This window comes from Tamandua tetradactyla, chromosome 11, assembly GCF_023851605.1.
Source record: "Tamandua tetradactyla isolate mTamTet1 chromosome 11, mTamTet1.pri, whole genome shotgun sequence".
Lineage (NCBI taxonomy): Eukaryota > Metazoa > Chordata > Mammalia > Pilosa > Myrmecophagidae > Tamandua > Tamandua tetradactyla.
Genome location: NC_135337.1, coordinates 64,351,124 through 64,378,551, shown reverse-complemented (window position 1 = coordinate 64,378,551; position 27,428 = coordinate 64,351,124). Strand labels below are relative to the sequence as shown.

The window sequence follows — 27,428 nt, the reverse complement described above, 5'->3', positions numbered from 1 at the left end:
AATCAAAACTTGAATTAACTCATTTTAGAAATTGCATTCAAATCCACCAAGGGCAGGTCATGTATATGGCTTTTGAGGAAAATCATAAAAATCTCCAGGCATTGTACTACCAGAATGAATTAAACAAACAAACATAGAAGTGTGCAACTCAGAGCATGATCTTTAATGTTACCTATGGACTATAGTTAATCTAACTGTATTGACTAATGGTCACAATATTACTTCATCAGTTGCGATGAAGGTAGTGTACAGTCAGATTGATTGACAAATGTCTCTAAATTTTCTTGCACCTCTTTTTAAAGAAGGGATTTATGATTGTAGACTATGCATTAAAATAGAGTTTATGCAAGAAACGCAATCAATAACTTCTGTTGGGGAACCAATAATCAAAGGAAAAAGCATCTGCTCTACATTGAGTGCTAGTATAAACTTATGCTTCCAATTAAATTATAAAATGTTTAAGGAATATTTGTACCATCTTTCATGATTCCCAATGTCAACCAATTTTTTTAAATTAATTAATCAATTGTCTGGAGATAAGCACCTCTAATATATATATACCTATAGCAAACCAAGGATTTCAACCCAGCTCTATATATGACTGCAAATATCTCTCCATTTAGATGTACTATTACATAAGATATATGACCTTTTTCAGAGGTACTTTGTTAAAGGTACTTTATGAAAGGGAGGCCGGGATTCAGAGAAGACTTTTACAAAGAGGTGACATTTGAGCTGAAACCTGAAAAACGTGAAAAGCAGAGGTGGAGAGGGACTTGGGCTGGGGGAGGTGTGACCTTGGCAGGTTTGAGGAATAGAAACAAGCAGGTTAGCCAAGGGTAGTGAGCCAAGCAGCAGTGGCCAGGATGGGCTTCTATAATGCAGCGTCCTAGAGCATTTGGTAAATACTGGGATTTTATTCTAAGTCCACTAGGAAGTGTTGACGCAGGGAATTTATACTGTCAGGGGATCACTCTGGCTGAGTGTAAGGCTTGCACGCTACAAGCAGGGGAACCAGAGATTGCAGTGGGCCCGGCTGGAGAAGACAGAGGTATGGAGTGCAGTGGTGGTCATGGGGATAGATGCAAGGGGCAGCTACAAATAGGTTATGACACTGATGGCTTCCCAGAAAAACCTTGGCTTTTAACTGTACTTAGTGTGATTCTGCTTTTGCTTTTCTATTGTGTTAGGGTTATACAGTTAAGAAGTTTAGATTTGCAGTTTAGAGCTAGTTTTATGTTTGTATGTGTTGACGTAATATGTTGACAAAAATAATTTGTCATTACTGGAGTTCAGAGGGAATTTTCCTCCTTTCCAAGCTGTGTATAGATTATTTATGTTTGTCAAAAACTGCACTACTTGAATATTAATAATACCCCTTTGGGAAATGGCTTTACAGAATTTAATTTACACGTAAGGGTAGATGAAATATTTTCAAGACACGCTGACCTTTGCACTCGGGGATGTTGCAGTAGTCTGATCTGATCTCTGGGTCTGTGGTGTAACACCAGGGTCCCCTGGGGTCATTGTTTGGGTTTCTACAGTAGTTTTCCACCAGTTCCTCTTCAGAAAATTTATCAGGTGAAAAGCTGTGGAGGGTAGAAGAGAAGTACATTAGCGACATTTGCAAAATCAGTACTTTATCTGCAAGTCAGAATAAGATGCTATTTCACAACTGAGATTTAAGATTCTGTCATTCAAAGCATTTTGACTGTATGGCATAGTATTTATGTTGTCATCTTCCAAATTTCTCTATCGATAGGCTATTTCAGGTACAGTAGCTTATATTATCATCATAACTATATTGACATCCAAGCCTAAGTGTAGAAAAAAAACAAGGAGAAAATATACAAAGGCCACCACATCATGCCAAATTCTTGATTTATTTTGAACACTTCCTTTTGTTGGTTGACCTTCTCTCTGTAAAAATAACAGAAGTTATTACCTTGTAGTCCATGCGCTACACTAAAAACTTTCTAGATGTTCTCTCATTTAGCCCTCACATAAACCCTATAGGGAAAGGGCTATATCCCCTGTTTTACAGAGGAGAAGACAGAGATGTGCCGATGTAAAGCAAAACAAAACACACCAGAGTCAAAGCCAGTTCATTCTGATTTCAATCACTGTTTTCTCACTCTGAAATGCAGCCTGAGTTAACAGGGTGCTAGCCATAAGTACTGTGTGGAGGCAACCAATGGAGTAAAGACACAAGACATCATCTGAAAAGCCAGGCTTTGTTTCAGGTTCTTCCAATACCTGTTCAGGAGTTTGGTAAATTGCACCTTCTCAGTCTCAGTTTCCTCATCTGTCATGAGGAATATTTGCTAGGTCACCTCGAAGGCCCCAGGAGTCCATGCCTTGGCCATTTGGTTTCAGCATTTTGTCTCAATAAGTTTAATGTCCAAGTTTATCTAATGGGGAAAATAGAACCTGCTCATCTCGTATGGATACAATAAGGGGAGGACAGGGCAGCATACACTAAATTCTTTCTTGAATAGCATTGCTACTAAGATCTTAATGTCACCAAGGCTATACAACAGACAAGATGTGGGACACTGATATTCACTTATATTTTATTTTCTCTTTGCTCAACAACATTAAGTCAAACATGTGCTAAAAGTTCCAACTTTGCATGTTCAGTTGAGATGAAATCATTTTAAATCTGGTCATCCTAGGTCTTTTCTCAGACTTGGCCTAGAAGATACCATGGTTTGATTAGTCTTTTTGGTTAGTCATTCTTCTATGTTCTAGGTCTTCCCCAAAATAATAAACACAAAAGAGTAAATAGAAGGCAACCATTTTCTGTTTCTGTGCTGTAAATCACTGATCAGTTCTGCATTCCCATATCTGGTTTGATTTAGATATAATCGGATTATTGTAAATGAAACAGGTGAACGCAGAGATGAAAGAGAAAGACTTACATAGATCCATGAGGAAAATTAGCTCTCCATTTTTGGCAGGTAATACCATTCCTAGTTCTGGACATCGTGCCCCTGTAGTCCTTTCCATTTCTGATCTTGCACTCTAGAAGATAGTCTGAAAGGAAGCCCACACAGTGATTGTTGTGGAATCATGTCTCCTACAAAAGGCATATTCGGGTCCTGTGCATACGGATTTGCTGAAAACAAGATCTCCTCAAAATGTGACTCTTGTTAGAGTGTGGCCCCACTGAGTCAAGTGGGATTGAACCAAGATCACTGTATAAACTGAGTGAAACCAGATGGAGAGTAAAGCCATGGGGAGGAGCCAAAAGCTGGAAGTCAGCAACCCTGGAAGGGAAAGGAGAAATGCCGTGTGCATTGCCATGTGAGGGAAAAGCCAAGGACCAAGGATCACCGGCAGCCAGCCCTGGAATGTCACAGTATTCTGGAAGAAAGCATTGCCTTGCAGACACTTCAATTTTGGTCTTTTCTGGCCTTGAATCTGTGAACCAATGAATTTCCATTGTTTAATCCAACCAATGGCATGGTGTTTGTTTTAGTGGCTGGAAAACTAAAACAGCAATCACATTCTTTCACAGTAAGAAATCAAATGGAAAAGGCCCGCCCCACTTGGCACACTGAGAGAAAGAGCACTGTTGGAAAAGGGAAAAATGCACTAGATGACACAGTTGTCTAACAATGTACAAAGATGGCCTTTCTATCCATGGAAGAGTTGAGTTAACTAAGCTGATTAGTAATTTGATTGATTAATGTAAATCTGTTACTAATTGCGTCCATGTACCCGACACCATTTTAGTAGCTGGGGTCCCCTAGAGTACAGAATGAGCAAAATCCCCACTCTTGGAGTCACTCTCTAGTGGAATTGGGGTGGGGTGGGGCAGGGGTAGGGTGCTAAGGAGAGAAATCCATGAAACAAATTATGAAAGAAATAACTTCACATGATATGTGTTTCATATCATGTGAAGAGAAATAAAAAAAGCACAATGAGATGGGTGAGTGGGAATGGGGTAGGGGCGGTTTTAGGCAGGGAGGGCAGCATGCTTTGCAGGCACTGAGAGAGCCTGGCCTCTTCTCATTTTTGAGACTCCTTGTATTTTAAGTATAAAAAATGTTACACAGGGTTATAAAATTTTGGTTTACTTTAAATGTTTTCATCAGAAGCTCCCCATGACCCTCCATGTGATGGTTTGAAAGTATTATGTTCCCCAGAAAAGCCATGATTTAACCCTGTTCCAATCTTGTGGAAACAGCCATTTCTTTCAATCCTGATTCAATACTGTAGGTTGGGAACTTTCGATTAGATTATACCCATGGAGATATGGCACAGCCAATTGTGGGTGTGATCTTTTGATTAGATAAAGATGTGACTCCACCCATTTCAGTTTGGTCTTAATTAGCTTACTAGAATCTCTTAAAAGAGGAAACATTTTGGAGAGTGTCAGAAATGACAGAAGCCTCAGAGCCGATAGAGAGGGTATATGTAGATGCTTGGAGAACAGTTGCTTCAGAGACAGGGATGTTTGGAGATGCTTGGAACACAGCAGACGTCACTATGAGATATTAAGCAAGCCAGAACCTGGAGAGAGCTTAGGGAAGCCAAGAGATGAAAGCCAGCCCCAGAAAGGTAAAGTAAGGAACCCTTACAGGAACAGAGGCTGAAAGCAGTGGAGCCCAGGAGCAAGGGACCAGCAGATGCCAGCCATGTGACTACCCAGATGGCAAAGGATCAGACCCATTGGCTACTCCTGAGTGAAGGTATCCTCCTGTTGGTGCCTTAATTTGGACATTTTACACATTTAGAACTGTAAACTTGTACCTTACTAAATTCCTCCTTTTAAAAAGCTGTTCCAGTTCTGGTATATCCCATTCCTGCAACTTGCAAACTAAAACACCCCACTTCACCAGCTCACCTGATTAACCCGTGTGCTCTCTCCTTTGTCTTTAAAACACACTGCCAGGGGCCCATATATGGCTGGGTGCTATTTTCTAGGGTGTCCACTCACTTCTGTTCCCCTCAGTTGGGTCAGATGCTTACCAAGAGTCAGCCATTTTTACTGCCAAACCTTTATAAAGTTATATTCAATTAAAATGGGGATCTAAACTGGAAAATGAATGCAAAAGGAGAGAGCTATCGTTTTATGCTTTGTTTTGTTTTGCTTTGTTTTGTTTTGCCTTGTTTTTAACTAAATTGGATGCTTTTAAAGACTTGAAGGAGTTAGCTCATTTTAGAAATTGCTTTCAAATCCACTGAGGGCAACTTAAGTACGTGGCTTTTGAAGGAAAGTCATAAAAATCTCCAAGTATTTTTACTACCAGAATGAATCAAAAAGAAACAAACATAAAACTGTATAACCCAAAGAGTGAACCCTAAAGTAAACCACGGACTATAGTTAATAATACAATGAACACAATATGGTTTCATCAGTTGTAATGAAGATAGTATACAGTCAGATTGATTGACAAATGTCTCTGGCTCCACTTTAGAAAGAAGGATTGTTTATTGTAGACTATGTGTTAAAACAGTTTATGCAAGAAATAATAAAAAAACTTCTGTTGGAAACGAATAATAATAAAAAAGCCTCCACTCTGCATCAAGAGTGCTAATATAAACTTATATCGTCAATGAAACATAAAATGTTTAAGGGGATATTTGTGCCATGTTTTATGATTCCCCAGGTCAACCAATTTTTTTTTATTAATTGATCAATTTTCTGGAGAGAAGAACTTCTAATATGTATATCTATAGCAAACCAAGGATTTCAACCCAGCTCTATATGTGATTGCAAATATCTCTCAATTTAGATGCATTATTGCATAAGATATATGGTCGTTATCAAAGCTACTGTGCTGAAGGTATCTATGAAAGAGATCTTGGAGGTTCAGAGAAGACTTTTATAAAGAGGTGACATTTGAGCTGAAACCTGAAAAATGTGAAGAGCAGAGATGAAGAGGAACCTGGGCTGGGGGAGGTGTGGCCTTGGGAGGTTTGAGGAACAGAAACAAGCAGGTTAGTCAAAGGGTAGTGAGCCAAGCAGCAGTGGCCGGGACGGGTTTCTGTAATGCAGTGCACTAGAGCATTTGGTAAGTATTGGGATTTTATTCTACGTGCATTAGGAAGGTTTGGCGCTGGGAATTTACACTGTCAGGGGATCACTCTGGCTCTCAGAGTGTAACACTTGCACACTACAAGCAGGGGAAACAGAGATTGCAGTGCGCCCAGCTGGAGAAGACGGCCGCATGGAGCACAGTGGTGGTCATGGGGATAGATGCAAGGGACAACTACAAATAGGATATGACACTGATGGCTTCCCAGAAAAATGTTGGCTTTTAATTGTACTTAATGTGATTCTGTTTTTGCTTTTCTATTGTGTAAGAGTTATACAGTTAAGAAGTTTAGATCTGGAGTTTATAGCTAGTTTTGTATGTGTTGACGTAATATGTTGACAAAAATATTTTGTCGTTACTGGAGTTCAGAGGAAATTTTCCCCCTTTCCAAGGCGTGCATAGATTACTCATGTTTGTCAAACGCTGTGCTACTTGAATATTAATAATACCCCTTTGGGAAATGGCTTTACAGAATTTAATTTACAGGTAAGGGTAGATGAAATATTTTCGAGACGCACTGACCTTTGCACTCGGGGATGCTGCAGTAGTCGAATCTGAGGTTTGGGTCTGTGGTGTAACACCAGGGTCCTTTGGGGTCGTTGTCTGGGTTTCTACAGTAATTTTCCACCAGTCCCTCTGCAGGGTATTTATCAGGTGAAAAGCTGTGGAGGGTAGAAGAGAAGCACTTTGGCTATATTTGTTAAATCAGCACGTTATCCCCAAGTAAGAATAAGATGCTATTTCTTAATTGAAATTTAAGCGTCTGTCATCCAAATCATTTTGGCTGTATGCCATAGTATTTATGTTGTCATATTTCCAATTTTTCTATTCATAGGCTATTTCAGGTTCAGTCGCATATATTAAATTAAAACTAGATTGACATCCAAACCTAAGTGACTTTCTACCCAAGCAGTAGAAATACAAAGACCACTATTCTTCACTTAATGTGAACATCTGCTTTTGTCAGTGGGCCTGTCTCTATAAAAATAATAGATGTTACTATAATTTAGTCCATATATTACACCTAAATCTTTCTGAATGTGCTCTCCTTTAGTTTTTTTAATAAATCCTATTAGGAAGGTGTTATTACCCCTATCTTAAAGATGATAGGACTGAGATTTGGAAAGATAAACCAAAAGAAAGCATGCCATAGTCTAAAGCCAGATCAGTCTCTTTCCAAACACCATCTTCTCTCTCTGAAACGCAGCCTGAATTAACAGGGTTCTAGCCATGAGTGCAGTGTGAAAGCCACAAACTGGAGTAAAGACACAGGGCATCATCTGAAAAGCCAGGCTTTGTTTCAGGTTCTACCAATACCTGTTCTGGGAGTTTGGTTAATGTACCTTCTCAGGTCCTCAGTGTCCTCATCTGCTGTGGTGCTAGGTCACCTCTAAGGGCCCTGACAGTCCATGCCTTTGGCCATTTGGTTTCATTACTGTATCTCAATAAGCCTTAATGTCCAGGTTTAACTAATAGGGAAAATAAGACCTGCCCATCTTGTAGGGATGCAATAAGGGGAGGACAGGGCAGCAGACACTAAATTCTTTCTTGTAAGCATTGCTACTGAGATCTTAATATCACCCAAGACTATAAAACAGGCAAGGTGTGGGATATCGATTTTCATTTATATTTTATTTTCTCTTTACTCAGCAACGTTATGTCAAACATGTAGTAAAATTCCAACTTTGTATGTTTGGTTCAGATGAATCCAGGTTTAAATATGGTCATCCTAGGTCAGCTCTCAGAGTCAGCCTAGAATCCATGGCTTGATTAGTCTGTTGGCTAGTCAATCTTCTATGTCTGAGGTCTTCTCCAAAATAATAAATACAAAGGAGTAAACAGAATGCTTCCATATTCTGCCCCTGTGCTGTAAATCCCAGAGCAATTCTGCATTCCCATATCTGGTTTGATTTAGATGTAGTCAGATTATTTTAAATATAACAGGTGAACACAGAGATGAAAGAGAAAGACTTACTTAGTTATGTGAGGAGAATTATCTTTCCATTTTTGGCAGACAACACCATTCTTAGTTATGGAGACTGTGCCCCTGTAGTCCCTTCCATTTCTGGTCTTGCATTCTCGAAGATACACTGAAAGGAAGCCACACAGTAATTGTTGTGGAATCATGTCTCTCACAAAAATCATTTCAGGTCCTGTGCATACGGACTCGTTGTAAATAAGACCTCAAAATGTGACTCTAGTTAGAGTGTGGGCCCACTGAGTCAGGTAGGGTTTAACATAGATCACTGAATACTCTGAGTGAAGGTCAGATGGAGACAGAAGCCATGGGGAGGGGCTGAAAGTCAACAGACCCTCTAATAGAAAAGAGAAGACGCTGCTATGTGACCGAAATGCCAAAGATCACCGGCCGCCAGCCCCAGAATGTTGCAGTATTCTGGAAGAAAACATCACCTTGCAGATGTTGCAATTTTGGGCTTCTCCTCCCTCAAAATCATGAACCAAGAAATTCCCATTGTTTAAGCCAACCAGTGACCCAGTGACATGGTATTTGTCTTAGTGGCTGGAAAACTAAAACCCAATCCAACCCTTTCACAACAAGAAGTCTAATGAAAAGGGCCTGCCCCACTTAGCACTCTGGGAGAAAGAGCTTGCAGTATTGGAAAAGGGAAAAATGCACTAGATGACACAGATGTCCTATTATCTAAACAGATGGCCTTTATATCCATGGAAGGGTTGAGTTAACTAAGCTGACTAGTAATTCGATTGATTAATTTAACTCTATTACTGATCCTGTCCATGTACCCGACACCATTCTAGTTGCTGGGGTCCCCCTAGAGTACAAAACAAAATCCCCATTCTTGGAGTCACCCTCTAGTGGAACTGGGGGTGGGGCAGGGTGCTACAGAGAGCAAGCAGGGAAACAAATTACAATGATATAATTTCCCCTGATATATATTACAGAGAAAATAAGGAGCACGATGAGATGGCGTGAATGGTATGGGGTAGGGGCAGTTTTATTCAGGTTGGGCAGCTGGTTTTGTAGCCACTGAGAGAGATCCAGGCCACATCTGATTTTTGAGACTCCCAGAATGTTAAATATGAAAAAGTGCCAAACAGTGTTATAAAATAGTCATTTACTTTAAATGCGGAAGCTCTCCATGAACCGCCCCTTCCCCAACTCACCCCATTAACGAGCAAGCTCTTTCCTGTCTTTAAAGCACACCACAGGGGCCCACGCACGGCGGGGTGGCCACTTCCTGGAGCGTCCACCCAGTGATGTCCCCCCAGTTGGGTCAGATGCTTTCCAAGAGTCAGTCGTTGTTATTGTCAAACTTTTATACACTTATATTTTATTAAGGATAGGGATCTAAACTGGAAAATGAATGCAACGGAGAGAGCTATTGTTTCTTGCTTTGCTTTGTTTTGCCTTGTTTTAACTAAGCTGGATGCTTCTAAAGAGTTGAAAGAGTTGACTCATTGTAGGAATTGCATTCAAATCCACTGAGGGCAAGTCAAGAATATGACTTTTGGAGGAAAATCATAAAAATCTCCAGGTATTCTACCACGATTATAAATTCAACAACAAACAAACATGAACTCTACAGCCCAAAGAGTAGTTGATATGTAAACTATGGACTAAATTTAATAATATAATGATAACAATATTGTTAAATCAATTATAATGAAAGTCTTATACAGTAAGATTGACCAATAAAATGTCTTTAAAGTTTCTGGCTCCACTTAAAGAGAAGGACTGATCATTGTAGATAATTCATTAATATATTGTTTATACAAGAAACACAGTCAATAACTCTTGTGGGGGGACAAATAATCGAAGAAAAAAGTCTCTTGTCTACATCAAGAGGGCTAGTACAAACTTAAGTTTTCGATGAAAACGTAATAAGCTTAAGGAATATTTGTATCATCTTTTATGATTCCCAATGTCAACCAAGTATTTTTGTTAATTGATCAATTGTCTGCAGAGAAGTATTTTTAATATATATACCTATAACATACCAAGAATTTCAGCCCAGCACTATATATGATTGCACACATCTCTCCATTTACTTGTATTATTGCATAAGATAATAAAATCTCTTCTTAAAAGATATCCTAGGGGTTCAGAGAAGACTTTTATATGGAGGTGACATTTGAGCCGAACCCTGAAAAATGTGAAGAGCATAGGTGAAAAGGGACCTGGGCCGAGGGAGGTGTGGCCTTGACAGGTTTGAGGAACAGAAATAAGCAGATTAGTCAAAGGGTAGTGAGCCAAGCAGCAGTGGCCAGGATGGGTTTCTATAGAGCAGTGCCCTAGAACATTTGGTAAGTATTGGGATTTTATTCTAAGTGCACTAGGAAGGGTTGAGCAGGGAATTTGCACTGTTGGGGATCATTCTGGCTCTCTGAGTGTAAGGCTTGCACTCTACAATCAGGGGCACCAGAGATTACAGTGGGCCCAGCTGGAGAAGATGGCGTCATGGAGTGCAGCGGTGGTCATGGGGATAGATGCAAGGGGCAGCTACAAATGGGATATGACACTGATGGCTTCCCAGAAAAAACGTGTATTTTAGCTGTATTTATTGTGAAAAAAAATTTATTTTTGCTTCATGTAAGAGTTATGCAGTTAAAAAGTTTAGATCTGGAGTTTACAGCTAGTTTTAATATTTGTACGTGTTCAAGTAACATTTTGACTACAACAATTTGTCAATACTGGAGTTCAGAGGGAATTTTCGTCCTTTCCAAGGTGTGCATAGATTACTCAAGCTTGTCAAACATTGTGCTACTTGATTATTAATAGTATTCCTATTGGGAAATGGCTTTGCACAATTTAATTTACAGTTAATGTCAGATAAAGTATTTTCGAGACACACTGACCTTCACACTCGGGGATGTTGCAGTAGTCAAATCTGAGGTTTGGGTCTGTGGTGTAACACCAGGGTCCCTTGGGGTCATTGTCTGGGTTTCTACAGTAGTTTAGCACTAGGCCGTCTTCAGGGTGTTTATCAAGTGAAAAGCTGTGGAGGGTAGAAGAAAGCACGGGTTATATTTGTAAAATCAGCACGTTGTCCCCAAGTCAGAATATAAGTTATTTCCCAGAGATTTAAGCTTCTGCCATCCAAATCATTTTGGCTGTCTGCCAACATACATGAAAGATGACATGTATGTTGTCATCTTTCCAATTTCTTTATTGAAAGGCTGTTTCAGGTACAGTAGCTTCACTTTATCATTACAACTATATTGACATCTAAGCCTAAGTGACTTTAATACAAAATATAAAGGCTACCAGAGCCTGCCAAATTCTTGATTTATTCCAAATATCCGCTTTTGTTGGTTGGCCTTCTCTGTAAAATAACAGTCGTTGCTACCATTTAGTCCACATATTACACTAAAACTTTTGAGATGTCCTCTTCTTTATTCTTCATATAAACCCTATGAGGAAGGTGGTACAGCCCCTGTCTTACAGATAAGAAGATTGAGAAGCAACAATGTAATGTAAAACAAAACAGGCCATAGTCTAAAGTCAGATCTGATGACTGCAAACATTGTTTTCTCTCTCAAACGCAGCCTGAGTTAAAGGGGCTCTAGCGGTGAATTGCTGCGTGGAGGCAACCAATGTGAGAAAAGGCACAAGACATCATCTGAAAAGCCAGGCTTTGTTTCAGGTTCTTCCAATACCTGTTTTTTGGAGTACGGTAAATTGCACTTTCTCAGGTCCTCAGTGTCCTCATCTGTCATGGTAGATGACATTCTGTACTTTGGCCATTTGGTTTCAGCATTTTATCTAAATAAGCCTAAATGTCCAGGTTTATCTAAGGGGGAAAATAGGATCCGCCCATCTCGTAAGGATACAGGAAGAGAATGATATGGTAACAGACACTAAATTCTTACTTGATAAGCATTGCTACTGAGATCTTAATATCAAGCAACGCTGTATGTGTTGGTTTGAGCTGTTATGTACCCCAGAAATGCCTGGTTCTTTTTCCTAATTCAGTCTTGTGGGGACAGGCCCATTGCTTAGGGTGGAACTTTAAACTGGGTTGTTTCCCTGGAGATGTGACCCACCCAATCGTTGGTGTGACCTTTTGATTAGGTTACTTCCATGAAGATGTGACCCACCCAATATGGGTTTGATCTTTCCATTAGATGGAGATGTGACTCCACACATTGAAGATGGTCTGGATTAGTTAATTGGAGTCCTTAAAGGGGCTCACAGAGAGTGAGACATTGAGAGCTGACATAGACTCAGTCATTTGGAGTTGCTTGGAGTGCCAACAGAGATGTTTGGATAGCCAATACAGAGAAACCTGTGACACAGACATTTGGAAACGCAGATGCTCCAGGAGTCTGCAGGAGCTGGGACAACTGACAGAAGCTAGAGAGGAACCAAAGCCCAACAGACATTGCCATGTGCCTTCCCATGAGAGGCTAAGCGAGCCAGAACCCAGAGTTCTGCCTTGGAGCAGCTACGTAAGGGCCCACCGATGTTTAGAGAGGAAGCACAAAAGCAATGAATTGGAAGCAAGGACCTCAGATGCCAGCTCTGTGCTTTACCAGCTGACAGAGAAATCCCAGATACTATGCAATCTTTCTTGGTAGTCAAGGGATCTTTCTCTTGATGACTTAGTTTGGACATTTTTAAGGCTTTCAAACTGTAAACTTGTAACTTAATAAATCCCCTTTATAAAAGCCATTCCATTTCTGGGAAATTACATTCTGGGAGCATTAGCAAACTAAAATAGATTATGGTACCAGAGAAGTGGGGTGTGGAGGTTTACAAATACCAAACATGTTAAAAAGGCTTTTATGTGGATAAGAAGATTCTCGAGGACGCATGAGGAGGTGAATAGGAGCGGTCTGGATTGCTTTAAAGAAGCTATTGGCAGAAATATGAGTACTGACGCTTCTTCTGATGAGGACTTACACCCCTGGAGTCCATGCCCTGGCCATTTGGTTTCATCATTTTATCTCAAAAAGATTTAAAGCCCATGCTTGTCTAGTGGGGGAAATTAGATCTGCCTATCTCACAGGGATGCAATAAAGGGAGGACAGGGTAGCATACAGTAAATTTTTACTCAATAAGCATTGCTACTGAAATCACCCAAGGCTATATATAGGCAAGGTATGGGATATCAATTTTCATTTATGTTTTATTTTCTCTTTGCTCCACAACATTGAGTCAAACGTGCTAAAAGTTCCAAATTTGTATGTTTAGTTGGGATGAGGTCAGGTTTAAATATGGTCATCCTAGGTCTTTTTTCAAACTTGGCCTAGAACCCAATGTTTGTTTGTTCTTTTTGGCTCTCTATTCTTCTATGTCCTAGGTCTTCCATAAAATATATACACAGGAGTAAATAGAAGGCAAATATTTTCTGTTTTTGTGCTGTAAGTCACTGAACAATTCTGCATTGACATCAATAAGTTTCTCTAAGTACCTCCTATTACTGTATCTGGTTTGATTAGAAGTAATGCAATTATTCTAAATAAAATAGGTGAACACAGAGTTGAAAGAGAAAAACTTACTTAGGTGTGTGAGGAGAATTATCTTCCCAGTTTTGGCAGGTCACACCATTCTTAGTTTTGGACACCACGCCCCTATAGTTATTTCCATTTCCGGTCTTGCACTCTTGAAAATACACTGAAAGGAAACCCACAAAAATGATTGCTGTGGAATCATGTCTCCCACAAAAGTTATGTTTGGGTCTTGTGCATATGGACCCATTGTAAACAAGGTCTCCTCAAAATGTGACTCTAGTTAGAGTGTGACCCCACTGAGTCAGGTGGGGCTTAACCCAGAGTGAAAGTCAGGTGGAGAAAGAAGCCATGGAGAGGAGCCAAAAGCCAAAGTCAACAGACCCTAGAAGAGAAAGGAGAAGATGCTGCCATGTGCATTGTCATGTGAGGGAAAAGCCAAGGACCAAGGATCATCAGCAGTCAGCCCCAGAATGTCACAGTATTCTGGAAGAAAGCATTGCCTTGCAGGCACTTCAATTTCTCCTGCCTCAAAACCATGAATCAATAAATTCCCATTGTTTAAGTCAACCAGTAGCGTGTTTTTAGTGGCTGGAACCATAATCCCACCCTTTCACAACAGGACATTTCATGGAAAGGTCCTGCCCTACTTAGCACACTGGGAGAAAGAGCTTGCAGTATTGGAAAAGGAAAAAATCTACTAGATGACACAGATGTCCAACTATCTACAAAGATAGCCTTTATATCCATGGAGGGGTTGAGTTAACTAAGCTGACTAGTAATTCGATTGATTAATTTAACTCTATTACTGATTCCTTCCATGTACCCAACACCATTCTAGTTCCTGGGGTCCCCCTAGAGCACAGAACAAGCAAAATCCCCAATCTTGGAGTCACCCTCTAGTGGAACTGGGGGTGGGTCAGGGTGCTACAGAGAGCAAGCAGGGAAACAAATTAGAATGATATAATTTCCCCTGATATATATTACAGAGAAAATAAGGAGCACAATGAGATGGAATGAATGGAATGGGGTAGGGGCAGTTTTATTCAGGTTGGGCAGCTGGTTTTGTAACCACTGAGAGAGATCCAGGTCACATCTGATTTTTGAGGCTTCCAGTACTTTATATATATAAAAAAAATGCTAAACAGGGATGTAAATTTGTGGTCTACTTTAAATGTTCACGGCAGAAGCTCTCCATGAACCTCCCCTTCACCCATTCGCCCCATTAATGAGCGAGCTGCCTCCTGTCTTTAAACCATGCTGCTGGGGGCACCACATATGGGGGGGGCAGCCACTTCCTAGGGCGTCCACCCAGTGATGTTCTCCCAGTTGGGTCAGATGCTTACCAAGAGTCAGTCGTTGTTATTGTCAAACCTTTATACAGTTATATTTCATTAAGAAAGGGGTTCTGAATTGGAAAATGAATGCAAAAAGAGAGAGCTATTATGTTTTGCTTTGTTTGGTTTTGCCTTTTTTTTAAACTAAGTTGGGTGCTTTTAAAGAGTTTAAAGAGTTGACTCATTGTAGGAATGGCATTCAGATCCACTAAAGGTAGGTCAATTGTATGGCTTTTGGAGGAAAATCATAAAAATCTCCAGGTATGGTAGAACTAGAATAAATTCAAAGACAAACAAACATAGACATCTATAACCCAAAGAATGATCTGTAATGTAAACATCAGACTATATCCAGTGAATAATATAATGATAAAAACATTGTTACAGACATGATAGTAAAGGTAGTGTGGAGTCAAATTGATCGAATAATGTCTATAAATTTTCTTGTTCCACTTTAAAGCTAAGGATTGATTATTGTACACTATGCGTTAAAATAGAGTTTATGCAAGAAATACAATCAATAACTCATGTCAGGATCTAATAATCAAAGAAAAAAGCTTCTGCTCTACATTAAGAGTACTAGTATAACTTCAGTTTTCAATGAAAACATAATAAGCTTAAGGAATATTTGTATCGTCTTTTATGATTCCCAATGTCAACCAAATATTTTTGTTAATTGATAAATTGTTTGCAGAGAACTATTTTTAATATATATACCTATAACATACCAAGAATTTCAACCCAGCACTATATAGGATTGCACATACCTCTCCATTTACTTGTATTATTGCATAAGATTCATGGCCTTTATCAAAGGTATTTTGTTAAAGGTACTTCTTGAAGAAGATCCTAGGGGTTCAGAGAAGACCTTTATATGGAGGTGACATTTGAGCTTAACCCTGAAAAATGTGAAGAGCATAGGTGAAAAGGGACCTGGGCCGAGGGAGGTGTGGCCTTGACAGGTTTGAGGAACAGAAATAAGCAGATTAGCCAAAGGGTAGTGAGCCAAGCAGCAGTGGCCAGGATGGGTTTCTATAGAGCAGTGCCCTAGAGCATTTGGTAAGTATTGGGATTTTATTCTAAGTGCACTAGGAAGGGTTGAGCAGGGAATTTACACTGTTGGGGATCATTCTGGCTCTCTAAGTGTAAGGCTTGCACTCTACAATCAGGGGCACCAGAGATTACAGTGGGCCCAGCTGGAGAAGATGGCATCATGGAGTGCAGCGGTGGTCATGGGGATAGATGCAAGGGGCAGCTACAAATGGGATATGACACTGATGGCCTCCCAGAAAAACCTTGTCTTTTAGCTGTATTTATTGTGAATCTGTTTTTGCTTCATGTAAGAGTTATACAGTTAAAAAGTTTAGATCTGGAGTTTATAGCTAGTTTTATATTTGTATGTGTTCAAGTAACATTTTGACTACAACAATTTGTCAATACTGGAGTTCAGAGGGAATTTTCGTCCTTTCCAAGGTGTGCATAGATTACTCAAGCTTGTCAAACATTGTGCTACTTGATTATTAATAGTATCCCTATAGGGAAATGGCTTTGCACAATTTAATTTATAGTTAATGTCAGATAAAGTATTTTTGAGACGCGCTGACCTTTGCACTCGGGGATGTTGCAGTAGTCAAATCTGAGGTCTGGGTCTGTGGTGTAACACCAGGGTCCCTTGGGGTCATTGCCTGGGTTTCTACAGTAGTTTTCCTCCAGGCCCTCTCCAGGGTATTTATCAGGTGAAAAGCTGTGGAGGGTAGAAGAGAAGCAGTTTCGCTATATTTGTAAATTCAGCACGTTGTCCCCAAGTCAGAATAACAGTTATTTCCCATCTGAGATTTAAGCGTCTGCCATCCAAATCATTTTGGCTGTATGCCATCATATTTATATTATCATATTTCCAATTTCTTTATTGAAAGGTTGTTTCAGGTACAGTAGTTCATTTTATCCTTACAACTATATTGACATCTAAGTCTAAGTGACTTTAACACAATCAGAAATATATAAAGACTGCCAGATCCTGCCAAATTCTTGATTTATCCCAAACTCTTCCTTTCATCTGTTGGCCTCTCGCTGTAAAAATAATAAAAGTTGCTCGCATTTAGTCCACGTGTTACACTTAGCCTTTCAAGACATTGTCTCCTTTAACCTTCACATAAACCCTGTAAGGAAGGTGCTATTACCTCTATTTTGCAGATGGGAAGATTGACAAGTGGCAATGTAAAGCAAAAGAAAACATGCTGTAGTCTAAAGCCAAATCAGTCTGTTTTCAGAGGCTGTCTTCTTTCTCAGATACAGCCTGAAAATTGTAGGGTCCTGGCTGTGAGTCTGTCTGGAGGCCACCAGTCAGAGAAAAGGCATAAGACATTGTTTGAAATGCCAGGCTTTGTTTCAGGTTCTTCCAATACCTGTTTTTGGGTGCTTGGTTAATTGCGCCTTCTCAAGTCTTCAGTTTCCTCATCTGTTGTGGTGAAGATGGCTTAGGTCACCCCTAAGGACCCTGACAGTCTTTGCCTTGGCCATTTGGTTTCACCATTCTCATCTCAATAAACCTTAAAGTCTAGGTTTCCCTAACAGAAAATAATATCTGCCCCTGTGGTAGGGATGCAATAAGTGGAAGGCATGGTAGCAGACATTAAATTTTTACTTGATAAGCACTGCTACTGAGATCTTAACATCACCCAAGGCTCTATAACAGGCAACGTATGGGATATCAATTTTCATTTATATTTTATTTTCTCTTTTGCACCACAACATTGTGTCACATATGCAATAAAGTTCCAACTTGGCATATTTGATTGATATGAACTCACTTTTACTCAGCCATCTTGGTTATTTTCTCAAACTTGGCCTAGAATCCATGGTTTGTTTATTCTTTTTGGCTAGTCATTTCTCTGTGTCCTAGGTCTTCCAGAAAATAATATATACAAAAGAGTAAATAGAATGCAGCCATTTACAGCTTCTGTAAACTGATCACTGATCAGTTCTGCTTTCTCGTATCTGGTCTCATTTAGAAGGAATAATATTTTTCTAAATGCAACACGTGAACACAGAGATGAAAGAGAAAGTCTTACTGAGTTTTGTGAGGAGAATTATCTCTCCATTTTTGGCAGACAACACCATTCTTAGTTTTGGACACCGTGCCTCTGTATTCCTTTCCATTTCCGGTCTTGCACTCTCGAAGGTACACTGAAAAGAAGCCACACAGAGATTGTTGGGGAATCCCATAGCTTGAGCTAACCAGTTGTGTACTATTTGCATGCTGGTGTTTACTCCAGCAATATTCACAATTTGCAGTTGATGGAGGTCGCCTAAGTGTACTGATGAACTGGATGGGTGAACTGTCGTGTCTACATACAATTGTATTTCGAATGGCTGCAAGAAGGAATGATGTTGTGAGACAGGTCACTAGGTGAGTTGACCTGGAGGAAAGCATGTTGATTGACATATTCAAAACGAAAAGACTAACATTTTAATGCCTCACTAATATGGACAACTATTACGTGCAAACTCTGAGGATTGAATCCAAGAGCATAGCTTATCAGGTAAAGGCTTATTGTAAATGTTCCTAGAGTGTAAGCTCTTACAGCAGTCACCTCTATTCTGGAGTTGCAATGGTTATTCCTAACCATTCTGAGATGCTGAGTCCTTTGTGTATAACCTGGAACTTTGGGTATCTGTGTGTGACATCTGGGACTCAGAGCTAGAGTTCTGCAGCTATAAAAGGCAGCATTGTCCCATACTGCAACTGCTAAAGAAGCTCAAAAGAGATCAGACTTCAGTTAGAGATGTGAATGTAGCAGATCTGATTAGGTATGAGGTAAATCAGACTAAAGGGTAAAAATTCCAATTGACTGTGCTTTAAAACTTCAACTTCTGCATGAGATCAAAGGAAGGGACGTTTATTTGGTGCAAAATTTATATGTTCTGTAGCACATTATCTAATTGAGCTTGTATGGCCAGTTTTTCTTTCACACCATAATTATATGGAAATTTGAATACAGAGTGAAATCTTGTTGGTTTGTATAGGTTAGTGTGATGCCCTGATACATCCCAGAGTAATCTGGGCAAAGAATAAAAATGTATTTGCAAAGTCCCCTTAAAGGACAGGGGAAAATGTGGAAATATTAAAATTCCCCACCTGGGGAATTCTTGATATTCTTACAAGAATTGGGGATTACCAATTTAATAGGATGAGCCCTAGATTTAGGGCTACCCTTATGAAACTTATTCCTGCAAAGGAGAAGCTAATCCTATTTATAATTATGCCTAACAGTCACCCCCAGAGAACCTCTTTTGTTGTTCAGATGTGGCCTCACTTGCAAAGCCAACTCTGTAGGTGAACTCACTGCCCTCCCTTCTATGTGGGGCATGACTTCTAGGGATGTAAATATTCCTGGCATCGTGATATGTGACTCCTGGGATTGAGTCTGGACCTGGCATTGTGGGATTGAGAAAGCCCTTCTTGATCAAAAGGGGAAGAGAAATTAAACAAAATAAAGTTTCAGTGGCTGAGAGATTTCAAAAAGAGTTGAGAGTTCATTCTGAAAGTTATTCATTATATAGATATCCCTTTTTGGTTTTTAGTGTATTAGAATAGCTAGAAGGAAATATCTGAAACTGTATTTCGGTAGCCGTGATTCTTGAAGACAAGTGTATAACCATGTAGCTTTACAGTGTGACCACGTGATTGTGAAAACCCTGTGGCTGACACTCTGTTTATCCAGTGTATGGACAGATGAGTAAAAAAATAAGGGCAAAAAATACATTAATAATAAGGGGCTGATAAGAATAAGGGATACTTTGGCTATTCCTTTTCATTATTATTTTTATTCTTAAAAGTATTTTTTTGAGTAATGAAAATGTTCAAAGATTGATTGTAGTGATGAATGTAACACTATATGATGATATTGTGAACCACTGATTCTACAATTTTGATGATTATATGGTAAGTGATTCTATCATACTAAAATTGCATTTAAATAAAAGAACATATGAAAGATGCAGATTTTTTTTGGGGGGGGGGGCGTTGGATAAAATGTATGTTAATCCCATTGCAGAGAAACTTATTCAAACATTTGGGTGTAGCCAGCTGAGTAAGCTCATAGTGTTCCAGTCCCAATTTCCATGGACTGAAATAGAATATACCTGCCCTACCCCTCACCCCCCACCCTACACACAACCATCTCCTGCAAAAATCTCTTTGTTTCATCTTCTCCTGCTCTATATTTTTTTGAGCGGCATTTACCAATATGAGTGTATTTGATTCTAATTTAAAATGGAACTTGTAAAAATCTACCTGATAATTTATCGATCAAATATTAAATACCTGGACATTGCTAATATAAAGAACTATTAGCATACTGTAGGATTCCATTTATAGGAAATGTCCAGAATAGGCAAATCTATAGAAACAGAACATAGATTGCTGGTTTTTTAGAGCTGCGGGTTGAGAGGATGGAGGGAGAGAAGGGGACAGCTAAAGGATGTGGAGTTTCTGTGGAGGGTAATGAAATGTTCTAAAATTGATTGTGTTGATTAATGTACAATTCTGTGAATGTACTAAAAGCCATTAGATTTTACCATTTAAATGGGAAAATTGTTTGGTATGTGAATTATATCTCAATAAAGCTGTTTGAAAGAAAAACTCTTAGGACAGGTTTAGAATATTTTAAAGAAGGGTTAAATAAAGTTGAAAATGTAAGAAGAGCAGTAGATTTATTCTTAGAATACCCTGGTTTAAATTGTGGTTTCTTCACTTCCTGGATTCAGGAGGTTAGTCAATGAGCAAATAGTATGATTTCTCTGAGCCTAGATTTCCTCAATATAATCTGTTCATGATAAAATGTATAATCTATCTCACCAGCTAAATAAGCCAATATTAGCATAGGTGGTGGTGGGAGGAGGGTGGGTATTTATGAAAAAATACCTGGCCTATCCCAAGCACTAAATGAAGGTATTTAACTAGTACATGCATGCATCATTTTGCAAATAGATGCATGTAATTTCTCCATGCATAAGTAGCAAACACATAAGTATGGAAAAACCTTACCTGAGGCTCAATTTTGAAGCGAATTGAGCATGACACTTTAACAAAGATGTCCTAAATTAATCAAACACAAACTAAGAGAAAGGCAAATGGACAATATATTGGCGATTTCTTTCTACTAAAATAATAACCATGAGAATTAAATCACTGAGATTTGTAAATTCGTTCATTATTTCTCTGCCTATTTGTTTCCACCACTCACAGAGAAAATAAACATATTTCTTGAAGAATTTCTCGAGCTTATATTTGATTTTCAACTGGAAATCCCACGAAATGAAAACTAAATTAAACAGATTGCACACAAAACCACCGCACATCTATTTTTGAATACATGCTTAGGAATGAAAATCCTCATCAACTTAAAAAATGTTTAACTCTTACCTGGTTTCAAACATAAAAGAAACAGAAGGACCACTCCTTTATGTTCCATTTTGGGACTGGCCAGCAGGGTCCAGAAAACAGCGTGTCCCAATCCCAAAATGATATTGACTCATCTAAGAGAAGCTGCCCCCACAAACAAGATAGTCAAATTAAGTTAATGATTCTCCTGAAGGCCCATGCCACTGCACTCGAAAGCATTCAAACATTACCAGGGGCAGAGGATCTTACAAAATGCTTCATGGCGGGATGGGCAATAGATGCGGGGAAGTGCTGAAAGCGTATTCCCGCACCCTGCTGCCCCTCTTGGCTTCCCTTTATCCTCCAAACCCAGTTCTTCATCTTTCCTGCTTAGTCTGCTTCCTTCCCCCTCCTTTCATTCCCTTTCTTCTAGGCTAAAAAATTCATGATCAAGGCTCACATTTTCTGAGACCTTTCTCCATGCCACAGAACGCTGAGTGGTGCATGGATATAAGTTCATGCAAACTTTACAACATGTATCGAGCTAACCACTGTATCATCATTCCCATTTTAAGATGAGAGAACTAGGGCTTAGAGAGTTTGACCAAGGTTACCTGGCTAATGACAAGTGAAGATAATAGATACAAACTGTACAGGCTTTAGATTACACACTAAAAGCTAAGGTGTGATTGTTAAAATTCCAACATCCTACCCAACAGTGAAGAAATTAAAACCTAAGTTAAAATATTTTATTATATTTAAATTTCCTTATCCTCAATGGGCTCAGATGTTGCCTGCAATTGTACATTATTTTATTAACATATCAATCCTTTCAGCAATTTAATTCACCATGTAGTATATCCTCATCTTCACAAAATCAAGTAAGAGTTTAAGATTTAAATTTTAAAGAGTGTGTCTCAATTTTAATACTTGACTTCATGTTTTCCCTGGCTTTACACTAAAGTGGTGATGTAGAATGTGCTTTAAAATTCCTAATCCTCTGGAGAAATTATTCGAGAACAGTTCAATTGACCTTTTTATTTTAAATGTGAAATAAGGACAAGAAAGCGTACACTGTTCTTCCAAGGCTAGGAAATGCTTTCCTATCAATCAACTAGCGAAGTGTAGAGTTGGGGGTCCAACCATCCGGGTGAACATCCTCTGGAGCCCCTGCGAGTGAAGTGCTGGGCAGAGATTTCAAAACACAATGGGGCCACGATGAGCTAATCACATCCCCCATGTACGATTTTGCCCATTCATTCTTCCCTCAGTTATTTCCTTCCTTTAACCTCTTCCTCTCACCTAAAGGCCAAGCGTATTTAATGGAGACCAAAGGTGGACATCAGTGCTGGCCAGACTTCTTTCAAAACATGTGAAATGTCTTCTACTGGGTTATGTTGGCATCTTTCAGAAAGTATAAAATCCTTTGGGACAAGGTGAGACTCTACTAACTTTTTTCATGTTTCCAGTGTGCTTTCATTTCCATCTAAAATATTGTTTCAGTACCATCTTATGGACAAGTCAACTCAGGAATAATGTTACGGCGAATCCAACATCTACATAATTTTCCTTTTCCGGTTGTTTTCTGATTTGGGTGGATTGTGTAAATCAGGTCGTCCTCGCTGTGGCCTCTGCCCAGGCAGTCTTCAGTACCTTCATGACATACCAGCCTCATGAGGACTCAGGGGAACATTGATCCAAACTTCGCTATTGGGCTGTTTGCTTCTGAGGCATGAGAAGAAAACAGTAGAAGCTCTACTCAGGGATGGGCTGGGTTGGAGGCTATAGAGACTTCCATTATGGTACAGCCCTACATCTCGGGAAAAAAAAAAAAGTGATTTTGCCTTGTAGGAACAGACTAGGCGTAAAGGAATGAAGTGTTCATGAGTGTGCATATGAATTCCACACTAGCACTTTTATTAGAGGGGTGTTGGATGGTTGTTTTCCCATGGCTCTAAAGACAAGGAGTACAACGTAATTATTCTTTCGATTTGAAAGAATGGCAGGCACTGAGAACAGAGATATAGAAAGAGAGCTCAGTTCTGCACACTATTAGCAGGTTGAATAAATTCTGAAATGTGTATTCTGATTTAGTTCAATTCATTATTGAACTAAATTGGGTGTGTACAGGGTTGTGGTAATGTCTTAATTTCATGGTTGTGAAAGTAAATACCATGCAATGAGTTGGCTTAAAACATGGAATTTACTATCTCAAGGTTTTGGTGCTAGGAGAAGCCTAAATGTGAAATATCATTGAGGAAGCACTTTCTCCCAGAAAACTGTGGCATTTTGGGCTGGCTGCTGTGGATCTTTGGTGCTTGGCTTTTCTGCAAGGTACTTGGTAATGTCTCTCCTATCTCCTTCAGGTTCTATTGACTTCCACCTCCTGGCTGCTCCCTGGACCTTTCCTTTCTTTCTGAATTTCATTCTGTTTCTATTGGGTTCCACTAAAGCAGATTAAACTTGACCTGATTCAGTAGGTCCGCAGCTTAACTTCAAGAAATCCTACTTATGGTGAGTCCACATTCATAGGAATGGATTAAAAATATGCCTCTCGGTAGTACACATCGCTAAGCCACCACAATTGCATTCTTTTAGAAACAGAAAAGTATAAATCTCTACCCCCCCCCCCCACTCCCCACCAAGCCAGTCACCTCAAAGGAACAATAGGAAATGTTCACACCTTAGGTTTGTGGAGACTTAGCTGCTGCACTTGCACATGGGCACAAGGATTTTAAAATACAATGGAAGACAAATCTAATTTCCATAGCTCTATCAAGCATTGGAGCCTGCCACCAGGGTCCACTCAGGTTCCCCTAAGAATTAGCACAACACTTCCAGCATTAATATGGTAAATTCCAGACAAGTACTAAGCACGGAAAGTCATCAGTAGTCATGAACACAAGGGAAGGTCGGTCTCACGTTAAGTCTTTCTTGCACACACCTCGTCTGAAGTGGAAGCTATGCCCAGGTCACAACCTCCCAGGGGATGGGCTTTCACATAGCCTGGACCTCAAAGGCTGGCCATGGACATTTGCACCCACAGTTCCTTCCCAAACAAGCTTTCTGCTTCCTCTTGACCTCACAGACCTCCTGTCAATGGTGAGTTGCCATCCTCAAATAACTGATAGTTTTAGTAGGAAAATCTCTGAGTATCTTCAGCAAGACATATCATTTCAAAATGAGAACAGCAAAAAACTGTTTACTCTATTAAGGATTCAAGCAAAGGATTCCTTTTTTGTTGCAAGGGTTCTTAGCAAGGTTATCTTTGTCCTTGACGCCAATTTTCAGATTGCTTTTACTGTGTCATTTATGAGGGCATATTGCCTTGGAAACATGTTCTAATTAATCTGAAGGTATCTTTCATTTCATTATTTAACCTTTCTCTCATGTTTGTTAGCCTTTGTTCATCAGTCTCTGGGGCCATATAACGAGGTCTGAGGTGTGTAGCAGCCCTTACATCTGGGAAGGAGATAACAGGGCTCCCCAGTTAGCTCAGTAGTTAAAATATAATCCACAGAGTGGACAACGGTGGCTCAGTGGCAGAGTTCTCGCCTGCCATGCTGGAGACCCGGTTTGGTTCCCGATGTCTGCCCATGTAAACAACCAAAAAGTGTAATACACAAAGGAACACTTTCTAAGGCCTGAAAGATTAATTCAATGTTCAGTAAAGTAATATTTTCTTAATTGAGTGTTTGAGGAAATTGAGATGTTCGCTCTTTTTCAAAAAGTGTAGCACCCATTAGGCAGCTCTTCCTCAGATGTATATTATGCTTATGAAAAACATGAGTAGAGAAGAAAAAATAGAATTCCTGGATTATCCACCAGCCTGTGTTGAGTCAGGCACCAGGACTCCTCTGAGTTCCAGATCCACTGGCTGGTATAGGAGCTTATGTGAGAGATAAACCAAATCATCCTTTCCATCTCTAAAATTCATTATTCTCTAAGATAATTTAGGTGAAAATCATTTTGTTCAAAATTATCTCAGAATTTGGGAGGATAAAACACATAGAAAACATTAAAATCTTTTAAGAAACAAAGAATGAGTACATGTAGAAGCTGGTGCGATCTGAGGGATTTATTACATCCTGCTGACGGCAGTTCCCTGGTTTCATAAGGCACAATGGCTGTGTATGTTGGCACCATCATCCATCAGATGTTCCAGCCAGAAATAAGGGTACCATCCCAGATTTCACTCCCCAAGTTCAATTGGTCATAGTTCCTGTCAGTTCTTTCTTGGAAACATCTCCCTACTCCACTCCCTTTTAGTTTCTCCACCACCTTCTTGTATGCCACACTCGTCTCTCACCTCCTACTTGATTTTCTTTTGATCCCCTAACCACATTGCAGTCAGAGACATCATTGCAACTCATTGATTATGAAACCTTCATGGTCCCTGTGGTATTTTGGTTGTTGTACACACTTCTTGATATAACATAAGAGAGCTGCACGTTGGGACCCTGTCATTCTCCACCCTCCTCTCTCCTCATTTCGCAATTACAGCCTAAATTAATTCAGTTGCCTCTAGAACCTTGCACATATATCCCTTCCACTTGGAATAAACTTCTCATTTCTCGTTGTTCTTGCCTGTCTCTTAGGTCTCAATTTGGATATCACTTCTTCCAGGAAGCCTTTCCTGGGTCCTCAAGATGGAGCAAGGTGTTATTACAGCCACCAGCCCCTGTTAGCACTTCACTTTCACAACTGTAATTTACAACTCTGCATTGCCTCCCCCACCCCATCTAAACAAAAAAAATCCCAGAGGGCAGGGACAATGGCTTATTTATTATTTTCCCAACACTTGACACAGTGCTAGCACAGTGTAGACATTAAAGAAACACCTGCTGAATTACTAAGGAAGCAATCACTTCTACTGGAACTTCCTCCTCTCATCCCTAACTTTCCTCTCCCTTCCTGGACGTTCACAAGGCTGTATTGGAGTGTGGTGCCCATGAGCTGGGATGCAGCTAGGAGAGGAGGGACACGAAGTCATTAGATGGGGTCTAGTCGAGAGGAGATTGTCCAGGCTGGAGCCTTGTTTTCCTGGCGTGCAGGGATGGTGGGTCCCCCCCTCTGAGTGCCCAGGAGGTCAGAGCAGACCTGGACTCCTTCCAGTTCTGGGATTCCAGACCCGTGTGCAGGAGCTGCTGCGTGAAGGGCATCAATCAGCACCTTAATAGGTGTGTCTGTCCAGGAGCCAGGAGGTTGGGGTGGCAGCGCAGAGACCTCTCCCACCCTGCTCATACGTGCCCCAAGCTCACCATCTATCAGTCAAAGGCTGAGTTTCTGCACCATGATTTCGAAATCCTGTAGCTTTAGCCTCTTCCTGCATAGGTTTCTATACTTTGGGAGTTCTCTTTCATATGCCCAAAGTATGTGCATTATCCTATCTGTGTGTACATATATTTTCTATGTTTTATTTTGAAATGATTATAAATGCATAAGAAGTTTTAAAATAGTACGGAGAGGCCCCAAATAGCCATGACCCATACTATACCAAAGGTGCCTTCGTACACAGCTATCGTACCTTATAAAACCAGGGAACTGCCGTCAGCAGGATGTAATGAATCCCCCAGCTTGCATCAGCTTTTACATGTACTCATTTTTTGTTTCTCAAAAGATTTTAGTGTTTCCCATGTGTTTTATTCTCCCAAATTCTGGGATACTCTTGAACGAAATGATTTTTACCTAAATTATCTTAGAGAATAATGAATTTTAGAGATGGAAAGGATGATTTGGTTTATCTCTCACATAAGCTCCTGTACCAGCCAGTGGATCTGGAACTCAGAGGAGTCCTGGTGCCTGATTCAACACAGGCTGGTGGATAATCCAGAAATTCCTATTTTCTCTTCTCTACTCATATTTTTCATAAGCATAATATACATCTGAGGAAGAGCTGCCTAATGGGTGCTACACTTTTTAAAAATGAGCAAACATCTCAATTTCTTCAAACACTCAATTAAGGAAATATTACTTTACTGAACATTGAATTAATCTTTCAGGCCTTAGGAAGTGTTCCTTGTGGATTACATTTTAACTACTGAGCTAACTGGGCAATCCTGTTATCTCTTTCCCGGAGGTAAGGGCTGATAAGCATCTTGTTACATGGTCTCAGAGACTGATGAACAAAGGCTAACAAACATGAGAGAAAGATCAAAAGAATGAAATGAAAGATAACTTTAGATCAATTAGAACATGTTTCCAAGGCAATATGTCCTTATAAATGAC

General features: G+C 39.8%; 1 protein-coding gene across 3 annotated transcripts in view; it reads right to left on the bottom strand.

Moving 5' to 3' along the window:
- Positions 1-21,346, bottom strand: part of LOC143650233 (apolipoprotein(a)-like) — a 39,358-nt gene extending 18,012 nt beyond the window's left edge. For all 3 annotated transcript variants that reach the window (XM_077120781.1, XM_077120778.1, XM_077120779.1), the window contains exons 1-9: positions 21,243-21,346; positions 17,887-18,001; positions 16,420-16,559; positions 13,530-13,644; positions 10,884-11,023; positions 8,023-8,137; positions 6,570-6,709; positions 2,922-3,036; positions 1,450-1,589 (exon numbers count right to left, since the gene is read on the bottom strand). In XM_077120781.1, the coding sequence (XP_076976896.1) occupies positions 1,450-1,589; positions 2,922-3,036; positions 6,570-6,709; positions 8,023-8,137; positions 10,884-11,023; positions 13,530-13,644; positions 16,420-16,559; positions 17,887-18,001; positions 21,243-21,291 (1,069 nt within the window). In that variant the 5' untranslated portion in view covers positions 21,292-21,346. The remainder of the gene's footprint in view (positions 1-1,449; positions 1,590-2,921; positions 3,037-6,569; positions 6,710-8,022; positions 8,138-10,883; positions 11,024-13,529; positions 13,645-16,419; positions 16,560-17,886; positions 18,002-21,242) is intronic.
- Positions 21,347-27,428: the final 6,082 nt, after the last annotated feature.